At 39.7% G+C, this 20,484-nt stretch overlaps 3 protein-coding genes across 8 annotated transcripts; 1 reads left to right on the top strand and 2 right to left on the bottom strand.

Moving 5' to 3' along the window:
- Nucleotides 1-2,899: 2,899 nt before the first annotated feature.
- Nucleotides 2,900-3,757, bottom strand: LOC132796025 (deubiquitinase DESI2). Its single transcript, XM_060807036.1, has one exon. It carries the CDS (start codon nt 3,587-3,589, stop codon nt 3,038-3,040), a length of 552 nt encoding a protein of 183 aa, XP_060663019.1. The 5' UTR covers nt 3,590-3,757; the 3' UTR covers nt 2,900-3,037.
- Nucleotides 3,758-4,503: 746 nt separating this feature from the next.
- Nucleotides 4,504-15,151, bottom strand: LOC132797341 (REST corepressor). Of its 5 annotated transcripts, none has more exons than XM_060809053.1 (11): nt 15,006-15,151; nt 13,584-13,973; nt 13,469-13,516; nt 13,272-13,406; nt 12,991-13,205; nt 12,747-12,920; nt 8,002-8,492; nt 7,436-7,667; nt 6,623-6,913; nt 5,819-6,553; nt 4,504-5,756 (listed from the first exon to the last, which is right to left on the bottom strand). In XM_060809053.1, exons 2-11 carry the CDS (start codon nt 13,864-13,866, stop codon nt 5,688-5,690), a joined length of 2,673 nt encoding a protein of 890 aa, XP_060665036.1. In that variant the 5' UTR covers nt 13,867-13,973; nt 15,006-15,151; the 3' UTR covers nt 4,504-5,687. The 5 variants fall into 5 exon arrangements, with proteins under 5 accessions (XP_060665036.1, XP_060665035.1, XP_060665037.1 ...); XM_060809052.1 differs by lacking the exon at nt 15,006-15,151 and adding an exon at nt 14,520-14,844; XM_060809054.1 differs by lacking the exon at nt 15,006-15,151 and adding an exon at nt 14,520-14,842 and having other exon boundaries at nt 7,445-7,667.
- Nucleotides 15,152-15,623: 472 nt separating this feature from the next.
- LOC132797342 (probable isocitrate dehydrogenase [NAD] subunit alpha, mitochondrial) lies at nt 15,624-18,984 on the top strand. 2 transcript variants are annotated; one of them, XM_060809057.1, is made up of 6 exons: nt 15,633-15,779; nt 16,135-16,221; nt 16,890-17,057; nt 17,273-17,667; nt 17,751-17,886; nt 17,953-18,984. In XM_060809057.1, the coding sequence occupies exons 1-6, from the start codon at nt 15,753-15,755 to the stop codon at nt 18,289-18,291; spliced, it is 1,152 nt and encodes a 383-aa protein (XP_060665040.1). In that variant the 5' UTR covers nt 15,633-15,752; the 3' UTR covers nt 18,292-18,984. The 2 variants fall into 2 exon arrangements, with proteins under 2 accessions (XP_060665041.1, XP_060665040.1); XM_060809058.1 differs by lacking the exon at nt 16,135-16,221 and having other exon boundaries at nt 15,624-15,779.
- The last annotated feature ends 1,500 nt before the right edge of the window (nt 18,985-20,484 follow it).

The raw sequence follows: 20,484 nt of genomic DNA on the forward strand, positions 1-20,484 counted from the left end.
GCTTTCTCGCAATTAAAGAGCATCAACGAGAACATGCTGCATGCGTTATTTGTTGCTTGCTATTGTCATTCGTTGAACACAGCTCGCAACTCGCAGGCAACACTCGTTACTCGTTAACACAACGTAGTCGCTACAATTCTAAACCAACGAGTAGGCAGAACATGCTGCAGCGAGTCACTCGCTGCTATTGAATAGCTATTCCTTCAACGCAAGCACGCTACGAATATATTTTCCAGAGTTACTCGCTATTTATTGCAGCAACGAGAACATGCTACACGTTATTTGTTGCTTGCTATCGTCATTCGTTGGACACACAGTCATTTTGTTTTTGCCACGAAACCAATCACACATCCGCATCCGTGACGAGAACATCGAGTTTAACATCGAGTTCAACATCAACAGCAGCAAACTAATTGCATACAAAAGGCTATTTCCAAAACCCAATCCAATCCAAACAAAACAAAAACTATTCTAAAAACAAACAACACAAAAAAAAAAAACAAAACGAAACTTTCGAACTATTTAAACTTGTGTAAACTAATTGTAAGTGGATTTTTTTTAGCTAAGCAATGCATAAACAAGAGTTAAATTTAATAATTAATTATAAACACACACTAAACTAAATACGAAAGCATCAAAACCAAAATGCAAAACAGCAACAACTGCAACCAAAAAAAAAATACATAAACTATATATATTTAAATACGAAAAACCAAAAGATGTTTAACAAATTATGCCAAAAAACAGCAAAATGAACATAAATAAAACTAATAAAAGAACAGCAATGAGTTTTTATTATTATTATTATTATTTTGCGATCCTTTACTCCAAAGGACATCCTATTTATATTCATAGTTGGGTCAAAGCTTAAAGGGCAGTGAAAGTACATATAGTATATAATATATATTATTGATATCACAAGATCTGTAGATCTGATTTTTTAAGGAAGACATTCTAAATTTGTCAAAGAAAACACAGGATACTGAACGTCCTTGAAAGTCTTTTAAAAAGCCGAGTTACAAGGACTTTTTGGTTTTTCAAAATTAGCTATATCTCAAAGGTCATTCGTCCTTGCCAATTAATATTAAAATTAATGTCAAACAAATTTTATTTAAGAGGACCATCAACTGGCCAAAGGACATGCAAATAGTACTTGTGGTTTTCAAGTTATCAAGGACTTTGTGTCCTTACAGCACCCAAGATACAATACTTACAGAAAAAATCCTATATCACGGCCATATCCTTGCGAATCCTGTGTCAATCGAAGCGTATTCCTAAGGACTATTATCCTACCAAATTTGATCCCGATCGTCCTTGTGGTTCTCGAGTTATCCTGGAATTTATGATTATTTGAATATTTCATTTCGTCAACGGAACCGAAAAATTTAAAGTGTTTGATGCCAATCGATAAAGTTTATCCTTACGATTCTAGCAATATGTGTCCTTTGAAAATCGGACAGGATTTGGCCGAGATATAGCGAATTTTCGAAAAAAGGACCCACATTAACAGTGCCCAGCAAATAGCGTATATCTGGGTCATATCCTTGCCTGATCCTTGCAAATCATATGTCAAACGAAACTGCTGGGAGAGACCTACCACAGTTCCAAAGGACATTCAAATCGTCCTTGTAGTTCTCGAGTTACGCCGAAACTTGCAATTTGTATATACTATTTATTTTTTATATATTATTTAATACAAATTTTATTGTTGTTGTTGGCCACTCGAAATCGTCGCGAGTGGCCAAAAAGTGCTCAGTTAGCAGCTGAAATACCAGGCGAACAGAAATCAGCAGCAAGCAGAAAAACAGAAATTCATTTGGTAAATCAAATTTATGTTGCATACTTTTAGGATGGCCCAGACAAATTGCCGACTGCACTTGAAATACCATCGATCCTAAAAGTATGCAACACAATTTTTGATCAATGAAAAGCACAGCTGCTACACATTTCTTGATGGAAATGAATAACTTCTAAACTACATGAGATTTTTTGATGCGTTTTTTTATTTTTGAACTAAGGAAGGTCCCTAGAATAATTTGTGAAAAGTGTGCGTGCCTACTCCAACTGGAAATATTTTTTTTTTTAATATTTTTTTTTTTTATATGTGGATGAATTTAAAAAATCACAATGTCATAAATTTTGACCTAAATTTGGAGTATTACATCATAAAATTTTCATTAATTTGACTTCTGATCATAAGAAATTGAGTTTTTTGCTAGCTGAACGACTTTATAATATAAAGGGATTAAGACTCAATGGAAAATATTTTGTTGTTATACGTTTACGTATCAACTAAAAGACTATACATTAGGGCGGGTCAATTTGTTCCTGTAAAAAAAATCCTGAAAATCGTCCCCCATAATCGGAATCTACGAAGAATTCTGAGAAAATTTCACCATGAAACCATGTGTCTAAAATGAATTCCTAGTATGTATGTATGTATCTGTAAAATCAAAAATATTATATATATATTTTGTGCATCCTCATGCTCAACAAAACTCGCCTAAAATCGTCTAAAATCTTCTTATTAACTTTTCAATTTCACTTTTCATATGTTAACTTTCAAAAATTGGTTTTCCATCAAGAAAAGTGGTCGGCTGGACCATAGTGCGACAGCTGTGAGCTTACTTCTCAATATATATCATAAATAAACAATTGAAATGAGCGCAAAGTCCGACTGGCCAACTGATCCACAAAAGGGTTTCGAAATGCAGAGACTGGCAAAAATTCCAGAAAAGGCGCCAGCATAAACATAAACTGCAATTTCCTTATTAGTGCAATAAGAAGCACAATTTGCTTCTCTCTCAACTCATTTCTCAGTATGTGTATATATTTATTTAGTTGCTAAGAGAATAACTGACGATACTCTTCAGTTATTGTAGGTGATAAAGTATCCGAGTGTAATAAAAGTTGTACTTTTTATTCTAGTCTAGATCTTTGCAAATTTCTCCTTACATCGTGATAAATAGTATTATCCGAGTGTAATGTGAGTTGTACTTGTTTTTTAGTTGTTGTCTAGATCTTTGCAAATTTCTCCTTACATTGGGCTCATCCACTCGGTGGGCAGACAACGCTGCAGGAAGGGCACACAGTCGATGAAGTAGGCGAGTCGATTTATCCACTTAGGTATCTGCTGGCCACACAGGATGCGCGACATGGCGTCCGAGAAGTGATTGCAATTGTTGCTGGTCAAATGATAGCTATTCCCTGTGAATTGACATCCCAGTTGTTCCACAATGCGCATCACCTCGTCACGGGTGAACTGTGTGTAGCCCAACTGAATGCTCTCGCGATAGTGGAAATGCTCTCCCAACTCAATCTCCGCAGTGCGTGGCATTATCTCAAAGATGCCCGAGTTGGAGTAACTGTGGCCGCCATAAGTGTACTCTTTGTCGTACACCTGAATGCCGGTATGAAAGATTCCTAGACCGATTCGTGCTGCCCCGAATTCGTTGACGTTGAACAGATCGTAGACATTGAGGATCACCGGCTCCCTGTTGTACTCACTCAATGGCAGCAGCTCCTCGCAGCTCTCGCGACGTCCATTGAAGCAATTAAGCCATGGCAAGCGATTGAAGATCATATTCATCCTGTCGGTAGATCCTGCTGCTCCCCAACAGTTGTCCTTTCGCTATTTAACTGCGTCCTTTCTCGTATTTAAATTAGCACAATTTTGTAGTTAGATTTTTAGATAGAAAATCAACATAGATTGTTGACATTTTACGAGAATCAAAAATAACAAAAGAAAACAAATAAATACAGCAAATGAAAGTCCAAAGAATACATACTATATAGTATAGTATAGTATAGTATAGTATAGTATAGTATAGTATAGTATAGTATAGTATAGTATGTATAGTATGTATAGTGTAGTATATAGTACATATTATATGTATATGTATATGTATAGTATATATTATATACGTACATATGTTCTGAATGTTGGAAGATTGAAATAATTGTAGGTGCAATGTATCTATAATAAATATCATAGATAAAGCTTCAATGTTGCACACCAGAATATTCGATAGATGGCGCCACTGAGAAAATATCAGCTGATGAACACAGCTCATTTAATTTGCCAAGCAAATATTAAGTTGACTCAAAGGTCCCAGCTCTTTTCTCTTTTCTATTAAATGTAGTAATAATACTATATTTAATATAACAAATAAATAAAATATGAAGTTTTGGCAAGTAAAAAACTAAACCTATTGAATTAGGAAAGTATTTATTACATGTTTGCAAATGGAGAAATCACTTCTGGTATTCTTTCAGATCGAGCTCGTTTACGCATTTTTAATAGCATAGTTTTCAGCGCCAGCAAATGAAAAACTAATAAACGTGGAAAAGATAAAAAGAAAACAACAAAAAATCAAATGCAAATACTCGCTTCGATTCTTATGCAAATCGTTGCATGGAGCCTATCGATATGTATATCGATAACTGTCAAACCGTTTGCATAGAGCGCGCACCATTTGAAAAACAAAACTCAATATGCACATATTATTTTAATATTTTATTTTATTTGTAGGTTCTTAAACGGGTCGCTGGTTGTATACAATATGTCAGCATGTGCTTGTGTGTGTGTGTATCTGTGTTTTTATTTATTTTGAAACAAACGTACATTAAATTAAGAAATCTAAGGAAATATATATATTAAAAAAAATGTATGTAATTGTACCATATGAAACAGCTTAGCTTCAATGCTGTATTTGTTTCTTTGTGTATGTGTGTGTGTTGTTTGTGTGTTTTTTTTGTTGTACACGCGCTTAACCCAAAAAAAAAATGTACTTGTAATTATGCTAAATTACAGCAGAAAAAAAATTGTTATGTGACTTGTACGTTTAACTTTAGATTTGTTTTTTTCATTCATTATACATATTCACTTTAATGTTTAATTTTAATATAATTATTAAATACATATTTAGTAGTAGTAACTTTTTGTCTACTGCTGATTTTGTTGCTGTTGCTGTGGCATTTTTTGCATGTCGCTTGTCGTGATTTTTAGTTTTGTTGGAGGGTTAAAGGTCAACAGAACGATGATGTGTCTGTTTCATGTTCAATGTTCATTGATGAAAACCAAGCACGAGGAGAGTCGATTTAAAATTGGACACGCACACAAATGCAAACATACATATATACACATGATTGATTAATAATAAAAAAGTGATAGAGATTGAAAACTAAAAGTAGTTCGCTTTCCTGCAAGATATTTATCTAATATGTTGTTCAAATATCGTGTGTTAAGTGTTAAAACTATCAACTATCAATTCTCCGCCTTCCATGTTTATTCATCTTTTCTTTTTTTTGTGAAGGACGCGAAAAATGCAAAAAACGAAAAAAAAGAACCGATTAACCAACAAAAATGTAACTAAAAAATTCTGTCGTGTGTTTGTTGGACTCTTCAATTAGTTTAAAAGTAAGAATAAGAATAAATTTAAGCTTAACTAGAGACACTATTAAAAAGATAGTTAAAAAAAAAAAAATCAATCAAGGGAGTAAACACACGTCACAATCATGCCAATAATGCCTGCAAACAGCTAACGAACGATTCTTTCACCATATATCTAAATATATAGTAATATATATATATGTACTATATATATATATAAAGGTCGTGCTGCATTTAAATCGTGCCTGTTGTGATTCAGGCGCAGTCTCCAGGCTCCTTCAGGCTGCTGCCCATTTTACTTGGCAAGGAACTCGGCGCTGACAGTCAAGGCCATCTTTTTGGCTGGCGGCAAATCGGCAGTGTTCTAAAGAAGAAGAGAATGAGGATCAGTTAAGGAATCGATAGTATTCGATAGTTTACACTTACCAGATCGGAATTGTCACGTTTTGAGGTGGCAGCGAGTGTGGATTTGAGTGACGACGACGACGTTGTGGTTGTTGTTGTTGTGGTTTCCACGCTATTGTCGGCGGCTTCGTTGTTGTTGTGATTGTTGTTGGTCGACGTTGACGATGACAGCGATGTCGATGACGATGACGATGACTTGGCAGGCGCTCCACCGCTGCTGATCCCCGACAACGATGAGGTCGAGTTGCTGCTGTTTGTCAGCGCTGTGCTGTTGTTGACCACATCGCTGCTGGAGCTGGTTGCCGTATCCGACTCATCCGCAATGGTTATGGTTGTTGCTTTACTTGCTCCCGTTCCATTGCCAGCAGCATTGGCTGTGGCTGCTGCTGCAGCTCCAGTTGTTGCTCCAACTCCAGCTCCAGCACTCTCGCTGTTCTTTGCCGCATTCAGTTCAGGTTTTTGCTTCTTGCTGCTGTTGTTTGTTGTGCTCTCATCCTTTTTGGCTAACACTTCTTGGCTGCTGGCATCATTAGCTGCACCTGCAACTGCAACTGTTGCCACCGCAGCTGTTGCTGTTGTTCCAGTGGCAGCGGCAGCATCGCTAGACTGCTCCTGCTCCAGATTGCCAGCCTCGTCCTTGGCCGTCGATGCCTCGTACTCCTTGACAATCTGATCAAGATTGTAGCGTCGCCGATAGCTCATATAGAAGGTGCGGACATGCGCCTCCGTCTTGGTGCCAACAACTTTAGCAATCATCTGTCGAGGTTTACGAGAATTGAGCTTTAGTAAGTGAAATTAATATGAGAGTAACAACAAAACACTTACCGGAAAGTTCTTGCCGTAGTCACGTAGAGCTAACATTGCCATGGAAATCTCATCCTGTGTCCAGCGGGCTGTGATCCGATGCTGCGTTGTGCTTGCATTGCCGGCAGCTGTTGTTGCCGCCGCTGTTGCGGTTGCACCTGCTGCGGCTGCGGCTGTTGCTTGTGTTGTGGCACCGGCGGCTTCAGTGGCTGCCGCCATCTTTGATTCGCCGCTTTCGTCCAGATTGGCGGCAGCGGCATCGCCACTGCAATCCTTCTCCAGTTGCTCCAGCATTTGCCTATTCTTTTGTATCTGTAATGGGCCGTCGGGTATTTAATCCAAATGTCAATGGGGTCGTCAGGGTGATTAATTGTTGATGATGGGGTTTTGGATTGGAATGGTCAGTGATGTCGATGTCGATTGTCTCGCAGTTGTTTTATTGTTGTTGTTTTTGTTGTGATTGATGATGAATGCGATGTGTAAATAGTGTGAATGCGAGTGAGAGAGAGGTAACTAACTAGCCCAATATACAAAACGCATGCAAATTAAATACAAAGCAAAAGCTGCTGCAACTCGTTTTTCCCCTAACCGATTACCCATATCATTCCTTCACCTCAAGTTATCGATAACTTCACTCTATCGAAGCTTGACACTCACACATTAACGAGGCAAAGGAATTGTTTTTGCGCACCACAAGATGGCGCTGGGCACAAGGAGAATGCGAGCGAGCGAGGGAGAGAGAGTTAAAGGAGCACTATAACAATAACAAACAAACAAACGATAACAATGGACACCGAGGCGCTGTGGTGTGATGAAATATGTATGTAAAATTACATTTCTTACTTCGGCCAGCAAAGCGGCAATTTTACGATCGCCTTCGGCTAAATATTCACATGGATTTTGGCAACCGGCGAGTGTTGTGAGATCATCGTGATTGATGTACATGCCACGAGGCGGCTTGCGTCTCGAGCGTTCGGCAGCCGCTGCCGTCGCGCTGTTATGCGTGGAACGTTTGGTGGGTGTGCCGGACTCCGGGCCAGAGATGGGGCGGCGATTGCCAGTGCGTCTGAGGCCAGGCAAAAGCGCGCGGTGCGAATATGAATGCGTGTGTGCGTGAGTTTATGCGTGTGTGTGTGTGGATACAAATGTGTGTGTATTTGCATGTGTGTTGTATATGTTTGATAGCGAGACATTTTAGGCAACATTTTAGTTTCGTTCGAGGTCATAGGCACAGAGAGAGAGAGAGAGAGAAAAGTGGGAGATAGAGAAAAACGTAGCATTAACTTTTGGGATTGAACAACTTATTTAGTTAATTTTCTTTTTCTTAGATATGCGTTTTCTTGCTTTTTAATTGCAACTTGTAATTTAATTGATTTTTGTTTTTTTTATATAATATCTACCTCCAGTGTGTTCGACAACTTTTGCACATGCGACCCAATGGCGTTTCGAACAAGATGTAGCACACAACATTGCAATTTTTGCAGAAACCACCAACAACATTGCGGCGAGCGTTGCCACTGTGGTTGCCGATACCGTTGTTATCGATATCGTTCTCGGTGCCATTATCGATTGACAGACCGAAGCCTGGTACACCAAAACCGAGCATATCATCGCCTAGGGCATTCGTATAGACGCACAATTGATCCGAGTCCAGATCGTTGTTGTTGTTGTTGTTGTTGTTGTTAGTGACGTCGCCGACGACGCTGCCAACGCCGCTGCTGCTGCTGCCGCCGCCATTGCTGGTATCGGCTGTTGAATTGCTGTTGTTGTTGTTGCCATTCCCATTGCTTCCTTGTGTCGTTGTTGTTGTGCCAGTATTGTGACTACTGCTATTGCTGTTGTTGCTACTGTTGTTGTTGTTGTTCATGGTGGAATTGTTGTTGTTTGCCCTCTGCCCAGCCAAAAGTAATTTGTCGTTGGGGTCGTATTTTGATGTAGTTTGTGGTTGTGGTTGAGGTGGTTGTTGTTGTTGTGGTTATTAGTGCCAACGCAGGCAGTCGCAAAAATAGCAGCAGCGCAGCAAGCGAAGTTTAATTTCAATTTTTCAAATTTTTTCAGTTTTTTAAATTACATTTTTGTGTTTTTGGTTTCGGACAGATTTTGTATGTATATTTTGTATGGTTGGTTTTTTTGGTTTTTGTCAGTTAAATGCAAAGAGAAGAGAAAAAAAAACGAATTGTTGTTGTTGCTTTAGTTGATCACTTTGGTAACACTTAAGAGATAGAGTAGGTAGAAGTATTTCTTGATCTTGAAATGTTCTTGTTGTTCATTGTAGTACTTTTTGGTTCTTGTGGTTCTTGTTGTTGTTGTTGTTCTTGCATGGCACTTCGAATTCGACTTCGAATTCGAGTTCGAATTGTTTGCACTTTGTGACGTCTACCGCGTCCCCCCTCCCACCGCACCCCCACACAGCACATTCGCCGCCCACCATCTACGAAGATCAAACAAAATATGCAACTCTCTTTACATGTGCTTCTTCTTACTTATGTATGTATGTATTTTCCTCCTCGCATCTCGTTTTCTTGTTATTCTTTACTTAATTGATTTTTAAGCTCGCGCTCTGCTGCATTTTCGACTTGGAAGCGCATGAATACACATATGGGCAAGTGTACGTGTGTGTGTGTGTGTGTAAGTAAAATGTAGTTTGTGTATGTGTGTGTGTAGTGTTGTGTAGTCTAGTTTAGAGTGGGAGTTGTTGTTGTATTTGTTAATTGAAAGAAGGGAATTGCTTTCTAACGGGCCAAATAGTCAATATGACAATATACTTACACATACATACACTTGTATATACTGTATGTGCATGCACACAAATATATCGACAATCATTTATTTTCAATTACATTTTCTCTCTGTCTCTCTCTCTCTCAGATACACACTTTTGCTCTCTCTCTCTCGCACTCTTTTAGGTTATCTTTAAACAAAATGGATTAGCATGTGCGTGAGTTTATATGTATGTGTGTGTGTGTGTGTGTGTGTACTTAAAATAAAATATCCAAATTCCACCATAAATCCAAAATAAAAACTGAAATGTTAGCTTGCAATTATCTGAAAAGTAACGAGTGCTCACAGCGAGTAAGTAAAAGGATGAAAGTAACGAGTACACGAGCAACGAATGAACGAAACTAGAAGTCGAAAGAAAATCAAAAACATTTATCTAGAGGTTAAGGACCAGACGCAACGAGTGAGAGCAAAGCAACAAAATTGTAACGAGTCGCAAGTGAAGCTCGGCGATTCGCTATAAATTTTTATAGTGTGAGTTTGGGGGTGGGGGGGGGGGTGTAAAGGGATATTCAGGCTGGATTCGAAAACGAAGCTGATATAGGGAATCATACTAAAAATAATAGTAATAATATAACAATAAGACTAATAACAATAATTGTAATTATAAAATAGCAATATCAATAAATTTAACGAGTAATACTACAATAGGCATGTGTTATGTATTAGTTATGGAATTTATCGTTAGTAATGTGATAATACTACAGCTAGCAGGAGTGTATATGTGTGTGTGTGTGTGTGTGTATGAGTCTGGGATTGGGACGATGAAATGATGAAGGATTCGAAAGTTGAATAGTATCTTTGCTGTCTATGTTCGTTTTGGGTTAGTCAGAGATAAAGTAAAGTTAAAGTACTGTTAACGATAACGATTCTAGATTGGATAACAGAAAAGAACCCAAATATATGAAAAGTATTCTCATTTCTCTCTGACTCTCTCTCTCTCTCGCTCTCGCTCTCTTCTTCTCATCTCATTTATTTTTAGGAATAAGAAACACATGTAAATTGTTGTTTTTTGTTTAATCTTCTTGCAAACAAGATATGAAATTTATTAGCATTATGTGTAGGAGTGTTTGTATGCGTGTGTGTGTGTATTGATTATCATCAGCATTATCATTATTATTATCGCTCTCTCAATATATATATATATATCGTATAACTATTAGTATATGTATAATTTGGGATATATACTGTTGTGGTTCGTTTCATTTTACTTTAACACATCAACTCGATTTTTTGTTTTATAAATTACTAGAATATATTTATATTCTATTATAATACTCGCTTAATTTTCTTTTTTTTTTGTAAAAAAATATATATATATATGCTATATATTATCTATGTGTAATCTATATAAATAAAGAACAAAAAGTCTCTTTGCCTTACGTCTAGTGTCACGCTGGATTGGATTGGATTTTTAGCTTTTTCTTGCATTTCTTTTTTCTTTTCTTGAAGTTTTAACATTTATAATTCACAATAATAATAATAAAAAAAAAAAAAAATAAAAAAACAGACAAACCAGATAATGCAGCAGATCGATATCTTAAATACATAGCTTTCGCTTCTCCTTTGATAGTGTGCAAGTATGTTTCTAGTTTATGTAAGTCTTAAGGATGCTGTCAATGTTTTGGTATTGGCATTTAATACAAACGATATAACTACTTGTGTGTGTGTGTGTGTTGTGTCTATTCGTGTGCGTGTATGTGTATGTATTAGTGTACGTGTGTGTGTGAGGAGTGTTTAGAGTTTAAGTTCTTATGAGAGGTATGCAGGCACGGCGATTATCTGAAAAAATAACGAACCAGATTTTATACTATATTTCTATATCTATATCGGGCTTGAGAGCACCCGCGACTTACTTTACTTAGCTAAACGAACCACTCTAATCCACACCAAAAACAAAAAAAAAATGCTAATAAAACCAGCTCCCCAAAAGCAGTTACGATTAGATTCACTTATAACTATCTCTAAATTACTAGATACTAAATGATGATGCATACTTATGTAATTTGTGTGTGTGTGTGTGTGTGTTATTAGCGAAACCTTAAGACTCCTTAGACAACTTAGTTTAGTTTACATACATATATATATAGTAGGTATATGAAAATCAGTCGGACATTGTCGGATCCACAAAAAATACTATCGTTATCGTACAAATATGTATAACATTTGATTATTGAATAGAGCGCATATTCCCTTTGCTACTCATAACTCATAACAACTATGCCCTGTGTATAGTATATATCGCTTATTTGCTCAAACGTTTGTCATAAATCTCGTTTTAACCGAGGTAATGAACCCCGAAAAATATTAGTCATATCATGACTGCATCGCTACAAAGTTTACATTTGTTTCATTTTAAGCATTTTAACATGACAATGTTTTAGTCATTAAGCGATATACACCTTAGAATAGTTTATTTTACAAGTATCGTAAGTATTATCCCTAACATTGTGTTCTGTTTTCATTGGCATGTTGTGGAGATGTTGTTGAGAGTGTAAAATATGTCTACAATTTAACAATTTGTCACTTGTGATGTGTTCAATACAAATACTTTTCCACACACACACAGTCACAATCACACGTTACATGCATTAATAAAAGTGAATACAATAATATTTTGATAAGCTACTGAAACTGTTTGCTTATTAACATTTTCGACTCCTTGCCCAGCAAGAAGACAGACTACACATATTATTACTTATCAATTTAAATACATATTTACTGCCACAAATTCGTTTAGCTTCCAGACAAAAAAACAAAATTAAAAACGAACGAAAAAGAATTGTGTTCGTTAAGCGAGCTACATTTGTTTCGTTATTAACAAAATTACTTTCAGATATTCAATTTTGTTGAAGCCACATTTTCAGCTAACCACTAAAGCTGCGACATATTCTTAAGTTATATAAGATAAGATATATAGCTGATATTTTGGTTGCTATTTGTCATTTTGTAATGGGCGTGGCAGTAACCTCCCAGCATTACTTAAGTGAATCTCTCTACATGAGTGTGATTGGTTCATTTACTGTGCGTGTCTGTGAGATGTGTGTGTGTGTGTGAAAGTATATGCTTGAAAGTCTTTATGGGTGTGCGTGTGTGTGTGTGTGTGTATGTGTGGAGATCTCTTTGCTGATGATGTGAGTTATGTGCGCATGTTTTTGATGATATTTAGCATGGTGTATTATGGTTTATGTGCTGTTGAGGATGACGGTTGGCGGGAGTTTGGTGATGGATGGAGATTCTTGCTTAGTCTCTTTTTCGATTCTAGTTGTTGTTGTTGCTGTTGTTGTTGTTGTTGGTTGGTTTTGATGTTGTGTTTCGTGTCTATGTGTGTAGTGTGTAGCTCTAACTTTTAACTGATAGTAATTACCTTGTCATCGTTATCAGATTCCTCATTGCTGCCCACTTCGCTGCCATTCTCGGAGCCCTCCTTGACGGCCGCCTTGATGATCTTCTCCTGACGATCCATGGCACTGCTGCGATGGCGTGTCTTTTTCCACGAATAATAGTACTTGACCAGGCTGGCTATTGATTTATCCGGCAGCTATTCATACAAACAACAATTAGTTTTCAAATTATCAACATCAATTTGAATATATAACTATGTTTCTTACCATTTGACGTATGCGATGGAAACTCTTGCCGTGAAACTGAAATGCCTGCTCGAAGAGCACTTTGTCCTCGGTGGTCCATTCGTCGGGGAACGGCGTAAAATTGGCCAAATCCATGACGGCACGCTCCAGATCATGCTTATGCCAGAATAACATGCCCAACGCTTGCTCTCCATTGTAACCATACTTTTCCTTGGCCACCGAAATGTATTCCTCAACTATTTACAAATATAAATGCGAGTTCTTAAGCGTGTTTAAAAGCAATGTGGAAACAGCTAACGTACGTTTCATATCCGGTATCTCTTTGGTGGGCGACCACACCAGCAAGGCGCGCTCATTCATCAGCTCGGGACGACGATCGGGTTCAGCCACCAGCTGTGGACACACCGCCTGATAATCGCGACCCACGCGTATTTTCTCTGCAATGCCAAATGAGATATTAATATGAAGAGGATCTTTAATTGAAATGTGTGCAACTTACCCTCGTATTCCGACTGCTTGGCTTTGGATTTGCCATTTCGCTTTGTTGCTGCAACAGGGAATAAGTTTGTTAAATATATATTTGATCGAGTTATTTATGCGCACATCACACTCACAATTGTCATCGTCTGAACTTTCCGGTGTGCCCGCACCCGGTGCGGCTGTTGCCTTGTCATTAGCTGTGGCATTGTTACCAACATGGCCACCTACACCAACTCCGCCACCACCACCGCCGCCGCCACCGCCTCCGATGCCGCCCGAGGCGTTATGAGTATTGGCAGCGCCTCCGACGCCGCCAGCGCCGCCGCCACCAGCGTTTGAGTGCGTATTGGGGCTGGGTCCACGTGAGCGGCGGCCATTGCGCACAATGTCGCCGGTGTTGCGCTCGGACAACACCATTTTGTCGCGTATGAGCTGAGCGCGTTTATTTTGCTTCTCCAGTGTGATGCCTTTTTATTTCACGCCTGCTACCGTGTCAAAAAGAAGCCGTCGAGTAAAACTGCAAACTGCAAAGCAACAAAAAAAAAAAGAAACATACATTCATATGTATACACACACACACACACTCATAATGCAATCAAAATGCTGCTAGTTCATTAGAAACTCCACACATACAAACTCACACAATAACTACACACAACACAACACTAAACTACACTACACTACAAATCAGCACAGAATAGGAGAGAGAAAAGAAGAAGAGGAAAAAGAAAAATTGTATTAAATAGAAACTCGGCAGCGTTCGCAGCGCAGCATTCGAGTGTAGTAGGCAAACAGCAAACGAGTCGCACTTTTGCCGACAACGAGCGTCGTAGTGTGCTGTCAAACAGCGTTTTATATGTGTGTGTATTGGTGTGTACTGCTTGCATGGCTGTTGCGGCTGTATGCGTACGCGAGAGTATGCGTGCATGCGTGTGCGTGTTCGTTCCTGTGTGCGTATGTATGTGTGTCCGCTGCTGTTGGTCAAAGCAGCTGAGAGAAGAGATGCATAGGCAAAGTGCACATTTTTCCCAACGCCACCCAAAAAAATGGCAATCCCGTCCAGCGCTTACCTTAAATGCAGTCCGTAGCAGCAACCAAGAGGCGAATGAATAAAGCAAGAAAGAAAAAGGAAAGACGCGCGTTCCCGAGAGCAGCGCCTCACAAAAGAAATACGCGGGTATGAGCTGCGCTGTTGTTGCTGCGACGGCTGCTTTCGCTTATGTATTTACACAATTTAAAAAACCAATTACAACACGCAGCAGAAGCGGCCAACGTTACATTTAGACATTTGGCAGCAGCGCGTTTGCAACTTGGTTGAGTTTATGGTTTTTTATTTTTTGGAAACGGAGGACGCAAGCACAACGGCCAAGGCGACAACGGGGTTGTTGCGCGCAGGTAACTAAAACCTAAACTGAAACGCGAAAAAAAATCTCGCGTACGACAATTCGACATCGGCCGTTCACAGCACACTTTTGCCGATAACAACCGCTGTGTAGCTTTGTCTGTCGTTGGGTCCGTATATTTTTACTATATGGCTTAATTGCACACTTAATTACCTTGTTTGCAATTACAGAAATTAGATCGTCACAATTATACACAGTTAACAAATATTAATTTATATTTTGTATAATTCGCATTAAAATCCACACAAGAGCCGAAATTAATTTAAACTGTGGCTGTAACACGCAGAGTTGTAAAAGACATTATCGATATACTGTGGAGTGCCATAACGATAAGTTTTGGTGCTTGGTGATACCAATATCAATATTCACTCAAACAAATTTAATTGTGTTTATTGTCAAACCAAATATTGCTTGTATTTCACTTTTTGAAAAATATTACTTGAAAAATTTTCGTTGATTTGCTTTATTTAGAATGAAAAAACCACACATTTTGCACAAAAATTTAGTGTAATCGTTGCCAGACCAATTGAATAATGTGTGGGCACTCGCAATTGAATACAAATTTTATGTATTACTAGCAACAACAATTGCAGATAAAAATATAACAAAAAAAAAAACGCGTTTCTAGTCAACTGTTGAAATAATTGTTGGAGATTAACGAATGATATATATTTTTGTACATGTGGAAATCGATTAGTGGGGCAACACTGGCCGCCGCCGACGACGACTACAACTGCCGCGATAGACATAACGTGCGTGTATCGGTGTCGACTCTTCTTCAGTTCTTCAGTTTTCCGCTAGGTGGCGATACGGCGGGCGCAAAGTAAAGTCTCAGACGTGCGAGTGGTCGAATTTTTTCTATACGTGAAATAACCAAGTGCAAATATCAAACGCAACGCAATGGCTGCTAGATTTATACAGAAAATTGTAAGAATCCCAAAGGACACTAGCCTAGTTATATATTATAGTGCTTTCCAGCATAAATCATAGGCAAACAATGTGCCGCGAATGACTTAATAAGAAAAAAAACCTTAACTTCTTCGCCCCCCCGTCACCCGCTGTTTCCAACGCAGACCAGCAGCGTTTCCTCGATTGATTACGTGCTGTGGGGGAAAAAGAATAATGTTGATTTCCAAACACTAACATCAATGATTTTGTTTTTCCGCAACTGCCCTTTTTAAAACCCCAAATAACAACAACAACCAACCAACCAACCATCAACGTGCAAACATCAAACACAACCAACACACCAACAACAACACGTTACGCAAAAAATTTGCAGCTAAAACAATTGGGTTTAAATGCTGCGCGTGATGCGGCGACAGCGACCGAGTCAACGGCCTTGGCCGGAGCGACACTTCAAGCCAAGGTTCGTGCAGCAGCCTAAATCAACAAGAACAGCATATTAAGCATCAACACCCACAAAAAAAAAAACAAAAAAGGAGACAGCGCAAGAACAATTTGAAAAAATCAAACTGCTCCTTTTACATAACACACACACGACACGAAGAAGAATCGGCCTCTCGTTTTCGATCGTCCGTCCGTTCGTCGTCCCCCTATCTCTTGATCGCATTTAATCAGATTTGGAAGCGACGAGTGGGCCATATATAATAAATTAATTATACTTCGTTATGCGTTATCACTGCGCCACTTTGCACGGATTGCATAAAAAGTACTGGCAACCCTTTTATTGCCTGTCAGACGCGCGCTCTAACCTCAACAATAAGCCAGTACGAGAACGAGAACACGACGAACGCAATGCAGCTGTGTGTGTTGCTCTGCTAGCGCCGTCGCCTCCTCCTCCTCCTGCGTTGCGTTTGTTTTGCATGTGAGGCCAGATGATGTCTCTGTCTCTTATGTAACTAATCAGCCAGTTGTCGGGCAGCCATCTGGCGACATAAATGCGTATTTGTGCTTGTAATTGTAATTGTAGTTTGTAGCTACTGTTGTTATTGGTGTTGCGTGTCAACTGTTAACTGTTTGTTCGTTTATTGTATTGTTTTCTTAGCTTTTGCATTTGTTGTTGTTGTCTTGCAGGTGAACACAACGCCCGCGGCTGCCCGTGCCTATTCATCCGGCAACAAAAAGGTGACACTCATACCCGGCGATGGCATTGGTCCCGAGATCTCTGCCGCCGTGCAAAAGATTTTCACTGCCGCCAATGTGCCCATCGAGTGGGAGGCTGTCGATGTGACGCCTGTTCGCGTAAGTTAAAATCGTTTTTTCTTTTTTTCAAAAGTTGGCGCACTAACTAGGCACTAACTAGTTTAGTGTGACCAGCTGATAGCAATCGATATTGTGAAGAAAGCATGTGATTGATTTGCCAACTAATTATGCTTAGGTGGCAACGCCACGCGGCATTTAAAACTTGCTTTGAAATTGAGTTTGAATTTGTATGTGTGTTTGTTTTTTTTATGTAGGGTCCCGATGGTAAATTTGGCATACCCCAGGCTGCCATTGATTCGGTGAACACGAACAAGATTGGCCTCAAGGGTCCACTGATGACACCCGTGGGCAAGGGACATCGCTCGCTCAACTTGGCCCTGCGTAAGGAGTTCAATCTGTATGCCAATGTGCGTCCCTGCCGCAGCCTGGAGGGCTACAAGACCCTCTACGACGATGTCGATGTGGTGACCATTCGCGAGAACACCGAGGGCGAGTACTCGGGCATTGAGCACGAGATTGTTGACGGTGTGGTGCAGAGCATCAAGCTGATCACCGAGGAGGCCTCCAAGCGTGTGGCCGAATACGCCTTCCAATATGCCAAGAACAACAATCGCAAGAAGGTCACCGTTGTCCACAAGGCCAACATTATGTAAGCAGAGTGCTGAGCAGAGCAGCAGGTGTAGCAATCTCTTATCCAACAATGACTCTTCTTATTCCATTCCATTTGTTTAGGCGTATGTCCGATGGCCTGTTTCTGCGTTGTGTGCGCGACATGGCGCAAAAGTACCCGGAAATTCAGTTTGAGGAGCGTTACTTGGATACCGTGTGCCTCAACATGGTGCAGAACCCAGGCAAATACGATGTGCTGGTAAGTTGAGCTGTTTTGTGGTCACAAAAGCAACCATTCCTCACACATGTTTCTGTATTACAACAGGTGATGCCCAATCTGTATGGTGATATTCTGTCTGATATGTGCGCCGGTCTGGTTGGCGGTCTGGGCCTGACGCCATCGGGCAACATGGGACTGAACGGTGCTCTGTTCGAGTCTGTGCACGGCACTGCGCCCGATATTGCTGGCAAGGATCTGGCCAATCCCACGGCGCTGCTGCTCTCCGCTGTGATGATGTTGCGTCACATGGAGCTCAATTCGCATGCCGATAAAATTGAGCGTGCCGCCTTCGAGACCATCAAGGAGGGCAAATATCTGACCGGTGATCTCGGCGGTCGTGCCAAGTGCTCCGAGTTCACGAACGAGATCTGCGCCAAGCTTTAAACTCTAAGCGCACCCAAGCTCAATTTATATGCACGAACACCATGCAAAACTAATAAATGTCGCAACTGCAGAGTGTTCCACAATGGGAGCCGCAACAACAGCAACAACGACATTATTGGACACTCTTGCGCCTCAAACCAAAAAAAAAGGAAGAAATATGATAATAGCAACAAAAAAAAAACAAGAAAGCTACAACAACTAGCAACCAATACAACAACAACAACAACAACTAGCAACCAACACAACAACAACAACACTCAAATTAAGCCGACAGTTTCTAATGTGTGTGTTTTTTTATTTAGTTAAATTTAAATTTATGCAAAAGAGAACCCAAAGTATTTTTATGTTCGAATACTTAAATTAAACAAAAGAATGAAAGAATTATGCAATCAGTTAACAATTTGCTGAGGTCCAAAATTGATATTGTTAACAAGAAAAGAAAGTAAAGTATTTATTTGTCGCCATCCTGATGAACCAATAATACTACTTAATTATTATTATTGTTTATTATTGAAAATACACGCTTGCATGTATATCAAAACCAAAACAAACAAAAAACAAAAGTATGCCAACAAAAGTAATTGTAATTATTTATTAATTGTTTAGAAATTATGCCCTCCCATTAAAACCCCTCCTCACAAAAAAAAACCAAACAAAACAACAAAAAAAAAAACAAGAAAACAAAAACAAAAATGTCAAATTAAGCCCAACACAAAAGTAATTGAATTAATTAAACAACAACAACCATTGTTAGAATCAAAGTCAAGCCGCAATAATGTTGAGTGCAAAAAGGAAAATGGTTACAATAATAATAATAATAAATAACAATAAAGAAAAACAACAAACAAATTATTAAACGATGATAATGCTGATGAGATGATGATGATGTGAATTGAACTATTTAAATTGTATGCAATTGTTATTGATAATTAAGCGATTAACGAATGTAATAATTTGCAACAAAGAATAGTGCAAGCAACAAAACACAAAATGTCATGCAATTGTTGAAAACTCAATAAAAAACAAACAAACAAACATTGTAAACTTACGTAATTGTTGTAAGCGAACAGGATTGCAATTATCAATTGCTTTATTCTATGTGTGTGTGTGCTGAAAGTGTAATAACAATAACAGCTTGTATGTGTATGTAATCCCCCCTTGTTCCCCCCCTCCTTCCCAGTTAAGTGTTCTAATCTAAGACGGTGTGTAATCAATGTTCTTCATCGGCACCAAATGTCGTCCCAATTCGGCGCATTCCAACAGCGTGCGACCATCGAGGACATAGATGTAATTGGGATTGACAAAGAAGACGATCTCTGTGTCCGGTGCAGAGGTCAACTGCTTAAGAATGCTGTTGGACAGTCCGATCTCCTTGTCCCGGATGGACAACGAGATGCGTGTCGCCTCGCCAAAGATGTTGCGGCCACTGTGCGGCTCCTTGTCGCCAACAATGCGAGACTGGACAACCACCTCGATCAGCTCATGGCGAACGACGCACAGCACATCGCCAAAGAGCAGCGGCAACTGTTGCTGGCCAAACTCCAGCAGGATCATCGACTTGAGCGGCACATATTCCATGGTATGCTGCACATGGCGATAGCTGCCCCGGTTGGGCAACGGCTCGAACATTTGCAAATTGTTGGCGAAGCACACACGCTTGGCCATTATCGAACTTCGGTTGCACAGCGGACGCATCACATTCCAGTTGTGATCGAGAGTGGTCGATGGCAAGTCGTATGACGACAGCAGCGGATCGTTGATGCCACCAGCAATTAGCATTAGTTTCTGCTCCATCAGCTCCTGCGCATCGAGCTGCAACGGATTCTCGTCCAACACCTCCAGCAGCATGTGCAACAGCCTCGACTGCAGACCCATCGAAGAGTCCTCTTCCTCCTCCTCTTCGGCAGGCGGATCAGCCTCGGTTGCTGCCTCCTCCTCTTCCTGCTCGGGCTGCTCGAGCAGCAGAGGCACAGCGTGTCCCTGATCGTCGAGCACCTGGCAAATGTCCCCATTGGCATCCCAGCAGATGCCCCAAATGCATTCGGGACGTGCGTTGTCGATGTGCGTCATTCTTTTCCTTAAGCTCAACTTTTCTACGGCTGTCAAACTGTGAATGCACTTTTCACTGATTTGCTGCCATTGACAACATTGACATAAATCTCAAGGATGACATGATGAGTGTTCTCATCCAAA

This window comes from Drosophila nasuta, chromosome X (genome assembly GCF_023558535.2).
Source record: "Drosophila nasuta strain 15112-1781.00 chromosome X, ASM2355853v1, whole genome shotgun sequence".
NCBI lineage: Eukaryota > Metazoa > Arthropoda > Insecta > Diptera > Drosophilidae > Drosophila > Drosophila nasuta.